Source organism: Hylobates moloch, unplaced genomic scaffold (assembly GCF_009828535.3).
Source record: "Hylobates moloch isolate HMO894 unplaced genomic scaffold, HMol_V3 SCAFFOLD_9, whole genome shotgun sequence".
In the NCBI taxonomy this organism is placed as follows: Eukaryota; Metazoa; Chordata; class Mammalia; order Primates; family Hylobatidae; genus Hylobates; species Hylobates moloch.
In genome coordinates, this window is record NW_026652284.1 from 20,839,817 (window position 1) to 20,858,487 (window position 18,671).

The window sequence follows — 18,671 nt, forward strand, 5'->3', positions numbered from 1 at the left end:
TGGATCAGACAGTGGCAGATGCCGAGTGGCTGATCTGGGATTCCTGTGTGCCCATAGCTCGTGGCCTGAAGGGGGCAGGGGGAGGGGAGTGTAGCACCCATTACAGTGCAGATTGTCAGTGGTATGATGTGGAATAACACCAGCGTGATGAGGAAGGCTGGAGAAGGGGTCTCTAGTCCAGTTGGAGGGGAGGAGGAGGTACATTGTCAGGGAAAGCTTCTTGGAGCAGTCTACGTATTGTTTAGAGCATTTCTGTATAAATTATAATGCAACCATTGTTTGACCTGGACTGTCACAGTAGCCTCAAAGCTGGTCTTGCTCTCACCATTTCTCTTGATACTTAAAAATTAAATAAACCTTATCAGGTCACTTCTCTGCTCCAAACTCTTCAATGGCTTTTTGTCCCACTCCGTTGTGAAATCCAGAGTCCTTAAGATAGCCTCCCTGGCCCTCTGTGATTAAGGTTCCTGATTCCTCTCTGACTTCATCTCTTAGGCCTGCACATTTTAGCTTTCTGGCCAGGCCTCAGGCCTGCAGGCACCTGTTCCAGGACCTTTATTCTTACCCTTCCATTTGCTGGGGACGCTTCCCGTCAGACACCTCATGCTTCACTTCCTCACCTCTTTTGAAACCTTACTCACACTTACCTTCTCTGTGAGTCCCTTCCTGGGCCACCCTCTGTAAGGTCTCAGCACCCCACCCCTGGTTTCCATGCAGTATTTTTCTCCCATAGTGCTTCTCATATGATGTAGTATCTACTTTAGTAATTTATTTCTGCTTAGTCTTCCCTGTTAGAATGCAGATGTCATGAGTGGCAAGCTGTTAGTCTTTCTTTTCCCACTGCTGCATCCATGGGACTTAGACTAGTACTTGGCAATAGTAGGCCCTCAATCGATATTTGCTGAGTGAATGGATTTCACAAGCACTGTTTCAGGCATGGGGTATTGTAAATATACGCACCCCTGTCATGGACTTACATCCCACTGGGTAAAACCGACAATACACAAATAAATATATAGTATAAATTTAGATAGCAGTTATTGCTATGAAGAAGCATAAAGCAGGGTACACAGTGAGAGGACAGGGCTTGGGGGACACTATTTGTATCATCAGAGAAGGCCTCTGCAAGATGGCATTTGTGGAGAAACCTAAACAAAGTGAGAGATGGAGCCAGTGGAAGACCTAGAAGGAGAGCATCCCAAGTGCAGAGCCGCCTCCCTGGTGGAAACGAGCTTTACCTGCACGAGAGACCACAGAAAACTAGAAGGGGCTAAAGCAGAGTCAACGAGGCAGAGTATGAAGAGATAAGGCCAGAGGTGTTAGCGAAGGCTGGACCTTGGAGGGTCTTAGAAGCCAAGGTGAGGACTTTTGGTGTTTATGTGAAGTGTGTTAGTTCATCCTGCTGCTATAACAAATTACCACAAATGCTGGCCTAAAACAACCCAGATACATTCTTTTACCATTCTGGAGGATAGCAATCCAAGATGGGCCTCGTGAGGCTAAATTCAAGCTTTCGGCAGAGTTCCTTCTGGAGGCTCTAGGGGAGATCTCATTCCTTGCCTTTCCAGCCCCTAGACGTTGCCCGCATTCCCTGGCTCTTGGCCACATCACCCCAACCTCTGCCTCCATCACCATATACCTCCTTTTCTGACTCTTCTTCCTCCCTCTTACGAGGACACTTGCTTGCAATTACATTGGGCCCACGTGGATAATCCAAGACAACCCCCCATCACAAGATCCTTAATCCAGTCACATTCACAAAGTCCTTTTGCCATGTATGGTAACATACACAGAGATTTGAGGAATTAGGACATGGACATCTTCAGGGGCCATTATCCCACCTACCACATGAAGCCATAGAAGGGTTTTGAGCAGAGAATGAGTGGTAGGATCTAATTTACATTTTCAGAAGTTAATTCTGGCCACTTCAGACAATAAAGCTGTAGTAGGGCCAGAGGGAAACAGAAGGCTGTTAGAGCCGTTCAGTGTAGAGGTGGTACAGTTTTCAACTAGAGTTGTGTTAGTGGGGGTTGTAAAGAACGTTCAAGTTTTAGGATATATTTTTGAAAATGGAGGTAACAGGTGGATTAGATGTGGGATGTGAAGGAAAGAAAGGAACTAAAGGAACTGAAGGCTTTGGGGCTTTGCCATGAGCAACTGAGTGAATGATGCTGCCGTTTACTGAGATGGAGGAGTGTGTGGATGGTGGCTGTGGGGGTGATGGGGTAGAGCATTGGAAGCTCTGTTTTGAGCTCCCAAAACAGATGAGGACTTTGGGTTTTTATGTGCAGTATGTTAGTTTATCCTGCTGCTGTAACAAATTACCACAACTAGTGGCCTATTTGATGCATTGGAGATACCTACTAGACATCCAGGTGGAGAGCAGAGCAGTGGGGAGTTGGACATACGGGTCTGGAGTTCTGGGGAAAGGTGGGAGCTGGAGGTATACTACAGGAGGCATCCATTACAGATGGTGTATGAGGCACTGAGAGATCATCTAGAAACTGAGGATTGAGAATGGCAAGGAGAAAGCCCCAGGCTCCTCAATAATTTCACCTCTCCATTCAAGGAACCCTTTTTTTCCTAACAGAGTCCTATTTTGCAGCCCAATACATAAACACTGAAAATGAGGCTGCCTGCCCTAGTTATGGTAGACCCTGGGATCCGGGATTCTGGAGCCTTGCCTCACTGATTGCCCTGCTTGCTCTCTTGGCCTATAAGGGAGCTTGGAGGTTCTATTGGTCTCGCATTTCTCACAAATGCCAGTTCTCCAGACTTGTTCCTTACCCACGTTTTCTAATAATCTTTGGCAGTCTGGTCATTATATCCTCATTATGTGCGTGTGAATATAGAGAAACCAGGGGATACATAATAACTTTATAGCAAGCGACTGGAAGAAGGCTTTCATTCTTCTCTGAATCCACGACTCTCACCTTTGTGTGCAGTTGCAAATCCACACTGTATATGTTGCAAGGGGACCCAAACCCACGTATTTCTGGGCACAGAGATGTATCTGGTTGCGGGAGTAGAGTGCGCTCTTCCATATTTGTGGCGGCTGATGAACAGATGGGTTGTCTTGTGCAGTGAGAACTCCGTCCTTATTCCTTTGTCCAACCACACTCGCACCTTCTGTGTGATCGGCTGTGTTTGTGAGGTGCCATGTGATGAGATGGCTCAGATCTCACCCAGCGTATTGCAGACTGCCTGATGTTTTAATGTCATCTACCAGATGATATTTCCCTGATACGTGCTGTAGAATTAGATTTTGTTTGTAGCAATGCCATAAATGTTTAGTGCTGACTCTAATAAGCTCCTGTGTATTTGCAGGGAAAATGTATGCATGCCAGTACTGTGATGCTGTGTTTGCCCAGTCCATTGAGCTGTCCCGCCACGTGAGGACCCACACCGGGGACAAGCCGTATGTCTGCAGGGACTGTGGCAAGGGCTTCCGGCAAGCCAATGGCCTCTCCATCCATCTGCACACCTTTCACAGTATGTAGAGACTGTGGATCTCAAGCCCTCAGTGCCAGCCTGGCACTGGAAAAGCGTGTCAATTGCAGCAGAGGTGTCAATCCATCAGACCCGAGCTCCATTCAGTGCCTTCCCCTTACCTGTTCCCTTGCAAAACCCAGGGTCCCTCATTCCTAGTTCAGGAAGAATCTCATTTTAAGGTATCTCATATAATGCTTATTTCTCCCTGGCCAGGCTGCTTCCCTGTCTTCCTTTTTAGCCCACCCAGCACCATTTGTCCAACAGAGGCAAATTTTGTTTGAAGGAGAAAGCCTCTATAACTGATTGGCTCACAAAGCACTGGAATATTTCCATTAGTCCATCATCCATCTGCCTTTTCCCATAGGAGCAGTCCAGACACTTTCTGAGTTAATGTCTACCATCGTAAGTGAGCCTTGGTTATGTTCCCTTAAAAACCTCCTGCCCAGCATTCTCTTCCGAATGCCATTGTATTTCACACAGTTAGTGGGGTCTGCCCCTGTCTTTCTCCCCTTCTGTGAGAACTGACACAGACAAAAACAACTTTTATTCGGCATGCATGCGTGCGTGGGCACACACACATATATATACACACACAGGAAGGAAGGACAAAGAAATTCTGTGATTCCTCATTACACCATCGGGAAATCACCAGCGTGGCATTTGGCTGGCCACATCACATTTTCTTCAGCCTCTCTTGTTGCAGCAGGAGTGTAATCAGCACAGCACAGCAGGGGAGTTAAGAGCCTGGAGTCTGAAATCACACAGGCTCGGACTTGAATTTTGACCCTGACGCTTACTTTTCTTGAGGCCTTAAACAAATTTATTTACTATTCTAAGCCTCTTATGCCCCTTCTGTAAACTAGAGCAAATAATAATGCCACCACCTTGGGTTGTAATTAGAATTAAATGAGATCACATGTAAAGCATGACACTCCACGCCTGACACATAGAAAATGCTCAGTAATGCCAGATATTATTATTATTGGTGACAAGAGCAACCCTCTCAGATGCCATTTGTCACCATCAAAGCTTGTCTTTTTTGCATGCCATGCATCTCACATGCTCTTCTTCCCTCCCCACCCCTCTTCCCACACACCAGTTTCTAGCTGTTGGCAGATACAGTGTCTCACAAGTGAGTTTTATGTAAACACATCCAAGTCTGTCGTCAGCCAGCCAACAAGGACTTTGCCAAAGCTCCTATGTGCCCAGCATGTGGCTAGACACTGGGTGATGCAGGGGGAAAATAAAGTGTGGCCTTTTCCCTCCAAGGAGTTTATAAGGCTGTCCAAAAAAATCCGGTTACAGTAGGCTTCCAGATGAGAGATTTGGCTTGGATCCAGCACCACAATTTTGATGTTGTCTTGACCTCTTTAATGACATTCTGCTTTAGTCTTCCTTTCCCAGTAGCATTACATGGGTGTCAGGAAAGGGGAAGACGTTATTAACTTTCAGAAGGGAGAAGACCCAGAATACTTTGCCATACCCTAAACTATATCATCCCTGGCAGGCCTAGCATGCAGGCCCCCCTCTCTCTCCCATTTCTTGCCTGTTTCATAGAACCACATCATTGCTTATGGAAAGCTGCATCAAAGTGTCTTAGAAGACGGTGTAAAACTGAGATTTCAAGAGCTCATGTCCACAGGGAAACTAGTTAGTGATACCGAATGTTGCTGCATGTCAGAATTCCTGAATTAATCTGAATCAGTGCACATAAAAGATTGGCTTGTGAGCAAAGGATTTTATTAAAACATTTTGATTTCTGTTGCTTTAAGAAAAAGACCAAAGTTTCCTGCCATAGGATGGCAAATGTATTCTTCATCACTACTAGTTTTATTGTGGGGGTCTCACTGAAGAGTTAGCGTATCCAATTAAGCACGTAGCTCTCAGACAGCATGGATTTGGGAGTGAGAGATGGGATTGTTACTCAGTTCAGCCATTTCTTAATTGTGCCCATGGGCAAGATACTGCCTTACCACTCTAAACCTTGATTTTCCTAATCTGTAAAATAGGGATGATAATAGAACCTACTCATAGAGTTATTAGAAGGATTAAGTGACTTAATTTACATAAAGCACTTAGAATATGCCTGTCATAGAGCACTCATTATGCTAATGTTTTTATTGTTGAATCTAAAGTGGGGAGAAAGGAAGCATCCCTCCACTTGTGTTGTTGATGACAAAGGGATTAGTGATGCTCTGGGGAGTGTGCTGGAAATCCTCTACAGAGAATTAGAAAACTCCAGAATGCCCACTGCAAACAGGACGAGCCAGGGTGAAACTCCCTGGAAAGTGGTAAAGTGTAATTTAACTTGTGAGATGTAAAGTGAGGAATGGAGATGAACTACATGATGCTGCAGAGATAGTTAATCTCGAAACCCCGGAGGAATCCCACCTCCTGGGATGAAGGTGGGGGTAGTCAGGTGACTGCTACACTGATTTCTGATCCTTGGAGTCTATGACCCTGCCTGTTATGTAAGCAGAGTCTTCACATTTGTTGCTGTACACAACAACCAGTGTTTCACTGATGGCTGCCTATGGTGTTTTCTTTTCCTCTCCACCTCTTCCTCTCATGGATGTCCCGTGAAACTAGACATAGAAGATCCTTATGACTGCAAGAAGTGCAGGATGAGTTTCCCCACTCTTCAGGATCACCGGAAGCACATCCATGAGGTGCACTCCAAAGAGTACCACCCCTGCCCCACGTGTGGGAAGATCTTCAGTGCCCCATCCATGCTGGAGCGGCACATGGTGACCCACGTTGGAGGGAAGCCCTTCAGCTGCGGGATCTGCAACAAGGCCTACCAGGTGACCTCAGGTGCCACTGGGAGCTCTTCCCCTCACCCCTGACCTACTCTCCATTTGATCTTCCCTGATGCCTGGGTTGGTGGCTTGCAGATCATATCTTGTATCCAGGATGTGACAATTGGCTGATTCTCATGAAGGATGCAGCTTGTGATCCAGATTCTCTAAGGAGATCTGGTCAGAGTGCTGCAGTGAGGGAGCTCCTTATTGGAGCAGAGAGTTCATACACTTCTTCTCTTAGACAGCAGACTTGTCATGAACTGAATGCTGCTTTTCCCCTTGGATGCTCACCTTCCATAGAACCCCTTGCTCCCATGTGTCAATGGGCATGACAGTGGCAATGGGGAGTGGAACACTACCTAGAATTACCTTGTTTGGCACAATTAGTATTTGTTTGTTTAACTCCCAGGGAAGGGCTCAGCCTTTTTACCTTAGGATTTGATATGTAATTAAAGTGAAGCCCCACATAGAACTACAAAGAAACTACATCTATCAGAAGCTTTAAAACTACAGAGAAAAGAATGATGCTTGTGGCATCTATAAGATTTGGGTATAGACGAAGCATAACTGCTAACTTTAGCTCAGCGAAAATTGAGAGCTAACTTTGCGCCAACGCTCATTTTGTGACATTAGCGTTCCAGAATGGAGACCTGGGCTTGAGCCCTAGGATGGCATGGAATGGTAGGGAAAGTATTCCCAGTGCTGTTCTGGAACCCAGGAAGGAGAGGGACTCTTGCTTCTGGGGCAAGGGCAGTGTGCGCTCCTCCACCAGCTTGCTCGGCTGTGCCCCAGCTCCCTGGGAAGCCATGAGATGCAGCTCACTGGTAAAGCACACAGGTGTTAGAGTTGGAAGGCCTGGGCCTGAATCCTGGTCCTGCTATCTCCTGATGTTATGATTAGTCATTTAGCCCCTCGGTGTCCGCTTCCAGCTCACTAGGAAGACTCTAACACCTCCCTCAGAGGCTTGTTGTAAGGAATGAGCATGTGAAGGACTCCCGGGAGCCCTGCCCTATAGTGGCTTCTCAGTGAATATGTAGTTGCCTTATTCTCACAAACACCAGCCTCTCCTTACATCGGCACCTGGTGTGATAGGTAAGAGTGTGTGATACTAGAAACGTCAGCTTATCCAAAAATGTATTTCTCTCATGAGAGCCTCGTGAGCTCTCCAGCTTGCTGGAACTTTCTAAGACCTAACACTTGCCAAATTCCTTGCAGCAATTGTCTGGTTTGTGGTACCACAATCGGACCCACCACCCTGACGTATTTGCTGCTCAGAACCACCGATCTTCCAAGTTCTCATCACTCCAGTGCAGCTCCTGTGACAAAACCTTCCCCAACACCATTGAGCACAAGAAGCACATCAAAGCAGAACATGCAGGTGAAGTTTGGGTACCGCTGGCAGAGAGCAGGAGGGGCTTGATGGTGTAGCCTCCTGGGCTCCACCAGAAATCCCCACTTCTAATAGTCTAGTGTGATGTGCAGTGGTCATTGCCTTTGTTCTGCCCCAGCGCACCTGTCCGTAGCAGCAGCAGTTAGTAGCAGCAGCTTGAATGGCAGTGGTTCTCAAACCTGGAAGTGTAGCGCAGTGTAAGCTCCCACCAGCCCTGAGTGAGAACTTGTCGTGGCACCTGGGAAGGGTGTCAGCCTCGGTGGTAGGCAGGCCTGAGTGGAAATCCTGATTCCAGCACTTCTCAGCTGCATGACCTTGGCAAGTGGCTTCCTTTTTCTGAGCTTGTTTCCTTCTCTCCAGGATGGCAGTTATTAAAACCTACTTTGCAGGTATATTTGGTGATAATCACAACAGCTGTCAGTTACAGAGTGTTTCCTATGTGCAAGACACCATGCTAAGCACCTCGTATATATTTTCTCATTTCATTCTCACAACATCCTTCTGAGCATCCAGGCAGTCTGGATCCAGATCTCGTGCTCTTTACCTCCAGATTGTACAAATATACCATAGGTTATAAGATTCCTGGCACTTGGTAGATGCTTGCTAAGTATTGGCCATCGCCCCAACCCCAGCCCTGTCTTCAGCCTTGGAGAGCCAACCATTTGTTCTTTCCCAGCACGTCTTTCCTTATGCACTTCACAGATATGAAGTTCCATGAATGTGACCAGTGTAAGGAGCTCTTCCCCACGCCAGCCTTGCTGCAGGTTCATGTCAAGTGCCAGCATTCAGGTCAGTACCCTTGTCAGCATGCTTCTAGGCTAGACTGCGGGACCTGAATCTCCCCCCACCACTTGCAGCTTTGCAACCCAGGCTAAATCACTTAACAAACTTGTGCCTCAGTTTCTTCATCTATAAAATGGGAACAGTTGTAGTACCTGCCTCATAGAGTAGTATGAAAAACTGAAGTCCTTGGCATCAATAAGCATCCCTTAAGCCGTAACTGTGATTGTCATTGTTATTGCTATATTCATCAAATCTAAAGTGTCAGTTAAAAATAAATAAATACAATTCCAGTTATAAGATATACTATTTTTATTTTTATTTTTTTTGAGACAGAGTCTCACTCTGTCACCCTGCCTGGAGTGCAGTGGTGCGATCTTGGCTCACTGCAACCTCCATCTCCTGCGTTTAAGCAATTCTCCCTGACTTAGCCTCCCAAGTAGCTGGAATTACAGGTGCCTGCCACCATGCTCGACTAAATAAGATGTACTATTTTTTTTTTTTTTGAGATGGAGTCTCGCTCTGTCGCCCAGGCTGGAGTGCAGTGGCGCGATCTCGGCTCACTGCAAGCTCCGTCTGCCAGGTTCACGCCATTCTCCTGCCTCAGCCTCCCGAGTAGCTGGGACTACAGGCGCCCACCACCATACCCGACTAATTTTTTTTTTGTATTTTTAGTAGAGACGGGGTTTCATCGTGTTAGCCAGGATGGTCTCGATCTCCTGACCTCATGATCCGCCCGCCTCGGCCTCCCAAAGTGCTAGGATTACAGGCGTGAGCCACTGCGCCCAGCCAAGATGTACCATTTTAAGGAACTATTAAAAAAGAAAAACTGCCAGTTAAACTGTGCTTTCTTATCACTTAGAATTTCTACGTTATTCTAAGTGCTGTTTTGGACTAATTTGACATAGATTTTTATCATGTCACTCACTCTAGAGTGCATACATAAAAAGGAAAACATAAAAAATAAACTGATTAAGGGAAGAATCCAGCTTCTCAGAGTAACGTTCAATTCAGATTGTCAACAAGCATGTTTTTCCACACAGTGTTTACTCTGCTATCAAGAACATTGATGATGGAACACATAATATAAGATTCCATCAAAGAATTGAAGGCTATTGGTTTTGGTCTCTTGAGCATTATGTAAAACTAGTCTACTTTTGATTCCTGCTTTGGGAATATAGCTAACCTTTCATCACTTACCTCCTCCCTTCTAAACCATTTGGTTTCCATGAGTTGAAAACGTGTACCATTCCTGTCTTAGGGAGTTTCTTCCAAGCCGTGGACACCCATTCTGCAAGTCTTGATGCTGCCACTTTTGATGTTCGTGTGCGCATTGACAATTGCACCTGACTGCCTTAGCCCACAGAATTCGTAAGGTGCCATCGATCCTACTTCAGAGATGTTAAAATGTATTTCTTAGAATTGATGAAATATAGTATCGTCAGCATCTTTATCTGCAGTTGAATGAATAATGGGCTTCTGCAGAGGCAGATCTGGCCTGAATCTGATACTAATGAAACTGTCGTCTCAGGGCCCCTCACTTGCGTGGACCCTTCCAAGGCTCTGTCTTTGTCATTTTGTATTATTTTTCTTAAGGCCCCCCAAATTGAACAACGTTCGTGTCCCACAAAATGTGGATCTGCCTCCAAGCCTCGATCCTCATTGCTCCTTCCTCCCATGTCTTCCAGCCCTCATTTCTCTCATTTTACCCAGAGAATTTTACCCACAGCCCTCCCCTCCTGTCTCCCTCTCCTCCAGGGTCCCAGCCATTCCGGTGCTTGTACTGTGCTGCCACTTTCCGTTTTCCTGGAGCATTGCAGCACCATGTCACCACGGAGCACTTCAAGCAGTCAGAGACCACCTTCCCCTGTGAGCTCTGTGGCGAACTCTTCACCTCCCAGGCCCAGCTTGACAGTCACCTGGAATCTGAGCACCCAAAGGTGATGAGCACGGAAACCCAGGCAGCAGCCTCACAGATGGCGCAGGTGATTCTGGGGCCATCAGCTACACAGAATGCTAACACAGGGTTCCTAAGGCTTCTCTAGAGGTGGCTCTGTCATAGTACCCAGCGATACTCTTTGGGGATCTTGTAGAGAGTCTCTCTGGACTTCTTACAAAACAGAACAGAAGATTCTAGTCTCCTGGTGGCCACATGGGAAGTGGCCCTTAGGTAGAGGGAGCCTGGAACAAGAATTTCCAAAAGAGGAACAGCTTGGCTCCTCCTCCCAGTGCATACGTCCCTGCCTCCTGAGAAACACTGTGTGGTGTGGTGAGAACTGCGGGAAACCTCGGAGACAGAGGAACACTTTGTTGGGCAGGGACTGCCTGCAGTTGAAGCGCTTGGAGAGCGCCGCTGGGCAGGACACAATACACACTTGCACACACCTGGGCCTCTTACCTTTACCTGGGCAAAAAAACCACCTCTTCTTGATGTTTCAGGGCTAAGCTTGATCCAGCTTCTCTTTGCTTCCCTGATCCTCGTTTACTCTTCTTCCCATCTTCTCCAGAGAGGGTGGGCAGAAAAGGAAAATAAACTGAGGTCCATCCATCATCAGTAATTTGTGGGTGGATTGGAGAGGAACCATAAACTGATTGAGGTTTTGGTCTGTTAGACTGTCCCGCTGTCCAGTTCCATAGATCAGTCATTTATAAACCAGGTTCTTAAAGGCCTCTGGGGAACAGAGGGGAAGTCAGGTAGGCAGGACTCCCGCCAACACTCTGCTGTCATGTCAACCAAAGGTGCTCTGCTTTTATCTTTCTTGTATATTATGGTTCTTGATAATATGTCCTTTGGGGAAAAGGTGGGGCTGGGGGTCCATTTCTAAAAGAAAAAGAAAGAAAAGCAGTTTGAAAACTACTATCCTAGATCATTGTTGATTGAACATCGCAGTTGATCTCCTCTCCTGTAGCACAGAGAAGTAGCTAGGCTTGGCTTCCTCACTTGTTCCTGCTCTCTGCTCTTTGCTGATTCTCAAGAGCAAGGTGGCTGTGGCCTTCACTTTAAAAATATCAAGGGCATCTAGCTCTTCTGGGATCTATGGGTCAGAAACATCAACTTAGAGGCTTAGGCGGGAATTGGATATGCCTAACCACAGACTCATTCTCTCTGAGTTGGAAAGGTGGTCTCTAACAGATTATGTGATTTGGAAGGGACATAGGTGGGCTGTGGAGGAGAGAAGGGGGCACTGGCCCCGCCAGGCTGGTGAGCTGAATGAATGCGTGGAGTCACGGTTCATCCAATCTTCCTCCTAAGCTCAGTCGCTGTGTGGCCTCCTGGGAAGGCTGTGAGCCTGCGAGAGGTCCAGAGACGCTGCCCCGGGCCCGCCTGGGCCTATGGTGGATCAGCCCCATTCCCAAGTTCCAGGCATGAGACCAGCTGGCTTCAGTGGCATTCCTCTCACATGGCACTCACCTCTGCAGTGTCATCCCAAGACAGGAAAACCCAGTGTGAAAAACGGAGCCAGTGTTCGCTGGTGTGTAATCATAGAGTCCGGGTGCCCCGAGATGGTGTACTGAGCGAAATTATAGCAATTTAGTGCACAGTTATTTAAATTGTTTGCTGGCCTTCTCTTTTGCATCGCTGGTGGGTTAGACTTGCCTCTTCCCATTAAGCACATGTAATTGCTCTCCTCAGGTGAAAACATAAATATCATCATTACAGCATGAGATGAAAACCATGTAAATCAGGGAGCCAACTGCGAACACTGCCCAGAGCAGCCTCACGGTCTTTCTCTTTCAGGTGATCCAAAGCCCAGAGCTGGTGGCCTCAACAGAGCAGGTGATCACTTTGGAGGAGACCCAGCTTGCCGGGTCGCAGGTGTTTGTGACGTTGCCAGATTCTCAGGCATCTCAGGCCAGCTCTGAGCTCGTGGCGGTAACTGTGGAGGACTTGCTGGATGGCACAGTGACGCTGATCTGTGGTGAGGCCAAATGAGCAGCCGTTCATCCGGCAGAGCCTTCCTGCGTTTGCAGCAGAGAGGAGGCCCCACAGCTTGCCCTTTGCCCTCCATCCCTGGCTGTCCTGAGTGGTGAGCATCTTAGCTTAGCACCAACCAACACAGTCTCACCTAGAAAACAGACGGAAGCTTCATTGTTCTCATAGAACCAACAGCATCTGAGCCCTCAACACCAACAGCACCATCCTCTGTAGCAGACAGGCCTCCTTCCCCACAGGCCCGCTGCTGCGGCCTCTGTGACACTGTCCATCACCAAGTGACATGTGGCTTCAGAAGTACAGTCTGAAAGAGAAGTGGGATGGGAGCTGGTGACCAGGGTACCCCAGGAGGCACAATGTGCCGACAGCCCTCAGTGGGCAGAATGGCAGTTAGATATGGGACTTGGCCCACAGTGGGGGCTGCAAATCCTGCCAGTGCCTCTGGCCATTTAAAGTGAAGGGGCACCAACAGACAATTCAGGGACCTCAGGCGTGAGCACACTTGGCCCCTTCCTCAGTCCTATTATCCTACCCTCTGCTGGGGTTCCCCCTCCACCCAGTGGCCACGCCCTGCACCCTACTGATGGCTATAGGATAGGTAGCCTTTATTTCCATGCCTGGTAACCCCTTGTCAGTTGTCACCCCTTCCCAAAACAAAGCTCTGGAGTTTCTGCTGGAAGTGTTTAATGGGAGGCATCAGCTGCTAGACAGTGTCTGCCTTTCCAGGCCATTCTTCTTGGTATTCCTTACCTGAAGGCTGGTTCCCACAGCTCTTCCGTGTCATCTTCATCCCCTTCCTTTAATCAAAGGCTGAAATCTCTGCCTGACCTCGCAGCCTCGCTCCCTCTGGGTCATATGCTGCAGATTGTGACCAGCACCAGGCAGGCAGGCCTGTCTGCCTGTGGAGGAGCAGCCGTGACTGCCCGTGGCTCTGCTGCCGCCCGCTCCCTGCCTTGGGAGTGGCCTGCTGCCTCACCTCCCACAGGCCGCCACACTTATTGCAGGTCAGTGATCCTTTGGAGTCTGAATTTCACAAAGCTTTTTTATCTTCAGTTCCTAAAATATAATCTGATAATTAATGGTTTGTGGAATCCATTATGAAGTGCAATTAGATAGATGTAGGTTCCTGCCGTTTGGAGAGAATGACTAGCATTTATCTTCTTTTCCTTCCATGCCAAAGGTTGGAGTCTGCTGGTATGGTGTTTACACACCAGGCAGGGCTCTCTGCCACCTTGTGTGGCTTGACGACCTGTGGAGGGGAGTGCCTGGTTGGATTCCACACGGGCAGAGATGGGGCCACCCCTTCCTTCCAGGCACATCTCACATTGCCATGTACAGAGGCAGGGGTCACGTTTGGTCACCATGGAAGCTTTTATTGCTCCCACATGGTCAGGTCTCACCCTGCTTGAAGCGCAGAAGGCACAGCCTTACTGACCAGCACGCCCACTGACTGGCATCTGCTAGCTTTGTGCAGGCAGCCCCGACGGTTTCCACAGCGAGCGCCAGCTCCGGCCAGCCAGGGACGGCTCATCCCAGCCAACTACACCTGCCTCTGGTCCTGTCCACATTTTGATATGCAGATCACTTGAGCTTGTCAATTAGGGTTCTGCCATTCTGAAATAAATAAAGTTTCTAAAGGAGAGTCGGCCTCAGAAGCCAAAAACTGACCAGAAGATGGTGCTCTTCATCTCCATGTGAAGGACTCACTGTTTCTACCAAGGCTGTCCTGTGTTAAGGCTTTTCCGTCCTGGGAACTGTCAGACTGGGAGAGCTCTTGATTTGCAGGTGGCAAAATGGCACTGAATATCCCCTTGGCACCAGAGAAAACCCACTGAAAGATGGTAGAGTGGCACATGCTTACAGGGCATTGGTGCCAAGTCCAGTGGATGAGAATCCAGCCCCTCACAAGCTGTGGGATGGGGCTTGGGAGCTGCAGTGAATGTCACTAAAATTTCTTCCAAAACAAAACAAGAAATAATTGCTGAGGACTTACAGGGAAGTGATTTAAAAAGAAAAAAAAAACAAACAAAAAAACCAAAACTCTTCAGAATAAAGAGAGCTGTAAGTTTTGAATTCAAGTGTCAGATCCTTTCAAGCACTGAGAAATTCTTTCTCAGGTTTCTTTTTTGGGGGGAGACAGGGTCTTGCTCTGTCACCCAGACTGGAACACAGTGGCACGATCTTGGCTCACTGCAACCTCTGCGGGCTCAAGCAATCCTCCTGCCAGATTCCGAAGTAGCTGGGACCACAGGCGTCAGCCACCACTGCTGGCCAGATTTTGGTTTTTTTTTTTTTTTTTTTTTTTTTTTTTGTAGAGACGGGGTCTCGCCATGTTGCCCAGGCTGGTTTAAAACTCCTGAGCTCAAGCAGTTCTCCCACCTGGGCCTCCCAAAGTGCTAGGATTACAGACATGAGCCACTACGCCTGGCCAGGTTTCTGTTGGAGACCCAGATTGTGACAAGACATTTGTTTTCTTCGGAATCACCAGATTTGCAGCTTACTGTGCCGAGAGTGGACTGGCTGCTGGGGCCCATCGGATGCCCTCTGGCCAATGGCACACTCAGCAGAAGGCACAAACCCAGTGTTGGTTCTCATCAAGAAAGAGGGGAAGGCCCTTCCCGAGTTTACCGTCTGCTCTGAGCGGGCTCCGCACTGGCTGACTGATTTTATAGTCTTGCTCTCTAGAGAAGTGCAGGCATGGATCTTATAGGAAAACTTTCTGACTCTGCTTGGCCATTTTATCCTTTTCTCCTGCTTCTACCCAAGAGACCTGAATTGCCGCCACAGAGGGCAGTGTTCATGTGGTCTCCTGAGTCCACATCGCTCGCTTCCATGGGGTCCCAGTGTTGTTTTTGCCTCGTTCCCTGTAGGGTGCTGCCCTTATGGCCTCTGGACTGAACTCTGGGGCCTTTGGGGTGGTGTGAAGGAGTCTGTGGGCTTCTTGGAACACATGGATCTGTGCGGTGGGTCCCCAGACCTCTGCTCCCGGAGCTCATGGCCCAGCTGGTGAGGAGGGAAAGGCAGTCAGATTCCAGGCCAGAGTGTGATTCTGTGGGAATACTGGGGTCAGTTATGGAACAGGACTTGCCCATTGTAGGTAAGTGAGACAGCAAATAGATGATTCAAGAGCAAGGATTACTGCAGAAAGGGGAGACTCCTGTCCACGCGCATGAGCAGAACATGGAACCAGAGGGGCAGGGACCAGGGGTCCTTACTCATTTATTTTATGGGTAAAGAGACATGAAGAGACAGCCTGTCTCTTCTGTCTCAGAAGCTCTGTGTTTGGGAAACTTTGAGCCCAGTGAGTAGCAGGGTCTGCAGTGTGAGTACCAGGTTTCCCTGGCAATCTGTGTCTCCTCTGAGGAAGCGTTCTGACTTCCCACTGACCACAGGAGGCACGTCAGCTTCATCCCTTGGGCTAGAGTTCTGATAATCAGGGCTGAGGGGGGAAATGAAATCCAGTCAGACAGACAGTGGGGAGACAGGTCCCTGCCCTTTATTTGCAGGATCAATCAGGGACTCCCAGAAAGGAAGGAGAATGGTGAGAGGGGCCCTAAGAGTTCCTCTCTCACCTGGGGGCTGGTGACGTGGTCACCACAAGCTGAAGACAGACTAATGGGGTGGCGGGTGTGCTTTTAAACCTCGTGCCTGGAAGCTGCACATTGACCAAGGGAGGGAGGGAATTGCTAACCATGTACAGAGTGGGCAGGCAGTTCCAGGGAGACAAGCAGCATGTTATTAAATTGGGCCTAGGCAGTTGGACGATAATGGAGAAAATGCAGGGATGCTATAATGAGTCCTCCCCAAGGGCGAGTTCAGCACCCCAGCCCTGTTCTACTTGTATCCCAGTGATACTTGGGAGGTAGGAAGAAAATGGAAGTAAGAGAACAGTTTGGGGCTGAAGGGAGTGTCAGAGGCAAGTTGATCCTTGTTTTGTTGTCACGGAAACTTTGGGGCTGGTGGGACTTAGGCCAAAAGCTCAGAAGCACAGCCAAAATTTAGAAGCTTGCTACTCCTACGACTCGGCCTATAAGGAAGAGAGAAGCTGTCTGTACTTTGGGGACTGCATTGCTGAAGGAAAAAAATCACTCCCTGGCTAATTAAGATTGCTTCCAAATTGGGGGAATGTGTGTCATTTCCTTTACCAAGGCCAGTCAGCCCTGCTTCCACCCATGGTCAGGACAGCCAGCCCCTACGTGATGCTGTATAAATTGGATTACAAACCATATTCATGTTCAACTTGCACTAATCTATATAAATAAAATATGTATTTGAAAAAAATTAGGCTACATGAGTTTCAAACGGACTGTGATGTTATAGACCTGCTTTCTGTTTGGTTCTGGGCCAGTGTCAGACAGGGACAGGGGTGATAGGCCTGGTGTCCTAGGGGCCATTTGTGTACCTTGAGGCCGTGTTAACATGGCCTGGGGGAAAGAAAGCTCTCCTGTCACATGGAGTCTCATTCCTAAACCCTCCTTCCCAGGGAGCAAGTGTGGGGCAGGGTTTCAGAGCACAGGCTTTGGTGTCCAGCCTGGGTACATCCAGCTGTCCCGCTGTCTAACTGTGACATTGTGTGAGATGCTTACTCTCTCTGAGCTCCCTCCTCCTGGCTCCCAACTTTATTTTAAAATGGGGAAAATGATTGTGCTTGCCCTACAGAATTGTAGTATGAATTAAAAGTCTGGATTTAATGTATTTAATGTAGAAAATTTTAGCTTTTATTAATAAAAGTTTTTGGCATACAAGTCAACTATTCCCTGCATTCTCTGGCACTAAAGAGAATGTTCATTCCTGTATCTTTATGTAGTCTCTCTTTTTCCTCTCTGAATCCTTAGGGGATCCTTATAACACCCACTTTTCATTTATCTCTTGAATCTCAACTGCCCTCAAAGTACAAAGTGCTGAGCGGATTGCTGTAAAATAAACTAAACCTTTCTCGGTGAACAGCTGAAAATGTCACGTTGCTGGCAGCCAACAAGGAAACAAGAGCAGGAGACCCGGATGGGATGTACATGATTCCTACAGGAAGCACCAGTGTTTAAGACGAGGGGAGAGGCATCAGATCCCACAGCCCTGACGCTGCAGAGAGCAGGGGAGTTGGGGAGGTTCTGTGCTCACTCCTCCCGGGACAGTTCTGGAGGAGCACAGATGGACCCTTGTTCAGAGCCCGCAAGTGTGTTTAGGAAGGAATGCTCCCCTGCCTAAGTGCTGTCTTTGGAGAGCAGGGCTGGAGCTGCCCGTGTCATATTTTGGGCAGTAGTCCTGAGAGTGTCCCAGCCAGCTGCAGTGGGTAATTGTAACATACAGTTGGGCCCCAGCCACAAAGTTGAAGGTATGCAGAGGTGAAGTGCTGCTGCAGGTCGGGTGGGATTGAGCAGAGGTAGGAAGTGGGCCGAGGGGTTCCTTCGGTGATCTTCGGGGCCAGGGTGGCTGGCCGGAAGGAGCTCAGCAGCATGGTGGAAAAGACATGGGCTTGGGAGCTTCCTAGCTCCACGTCTTACTAGACAGATAACCTTGGGCGAGTTTTTCCTGACAGTGACTGTGAGAAGAAAGTTAACATTTGTAAAATATTTGACAGAGTATAGACGCTTCGTAGATGATGGCTGTTCATGTGTATAATACTTTAGAAGGGCCTGGAGGAAGAGCCGGTGCAGAGGAGAGCTGGAGAGGAGGTACCTAATATATCCTAGATACAGAGTCTGGAACCCAGTGCAGGGGTCTCCAAAACCAGGGTCAGAGGAGGCATAAACCCAGAGACCCCGGCCCAGGCCAGAGTGAACAGTGATACAAGGGGAACAGGATCTCGCCTGGTTGGAACAGGGGCTCTCAGCTCTTCGGCACTGCAGCAGAGGGGTCACATCTGAGTAAAGGCAGAAACCTGGGAATGTTGGGTGGGGACGCATCCAGTGAGAGCAAAGGAAACGGAAAAACTAAGTCTGCAGTGATTTTTGGCCTCTCTGCCTCTTTAGTGTTCACTGTCTATCCTTTTCTCCATGGGCTTATGCTCAGGATGTGTTTGGAGTGAAAGGGAAAAGGGGCTCTGGCGCCATGCAGAGGTGTCCTAGACCAGGGTCTTTACTCTTCATTAAGAGATGAAGAGGTTATAAGGACGTGGACATAGAAACCAAGTTCATGTTCTCGAGAATGTTCTGCAGGCGTTTCTTCATGCATCTGTCCTGCCTTTTGGCCTTTCACCCAGGGCAGGTGTAGGTCCCGTGCCCACCAAGACCTCTGTATCTCCTCCGCGTACTCAGACTGGGCAGTACTCAGTGGA

General features: G+C 48.3%; 1 protein-coding gene across 1 annotated transcript in view; it reads left to right on the plus strand.

Moving 5' to 3' along the window:
* The window catches only part of ZBTB40 (zinc finger and BTB domain containing 40), a 79,917-nt gene extending 62,744 nt beyond the window's left edge, over positions 1-17,173 (plus strand). Inside the window, exons 13-18 of the mRNA XM_032759224.2 lie at positions 3,328-3,492; positions 6,082-6,296; positions 7,509-7,671; positions 8,386-8,472; positions 10,222-10,448; positions 12,203-17,173. Of these exons, the coding sequence (XP_032615115.1) occupies positions 3,328-3,492; positions 6,082-6,296; positions 7,509-7,671; positions 8,386-8,472; positions 10,222-10,448; positions 12,203-12,397 (1,052 nt within the window). The 3' untranslated portion in view covers positions 12,398-17,173. The remainder of the gene's footprint in view (positions 1-3,327; positions 3,493-6,081; positions 6,297-7,508; positions 7,672-8,385; positions 8,473-10,221; positions 10,449-12,202) is intronic.
* The last annotated feature ends 1,498 nt before the right edge of the window (positions 17,174-18,671 follow it).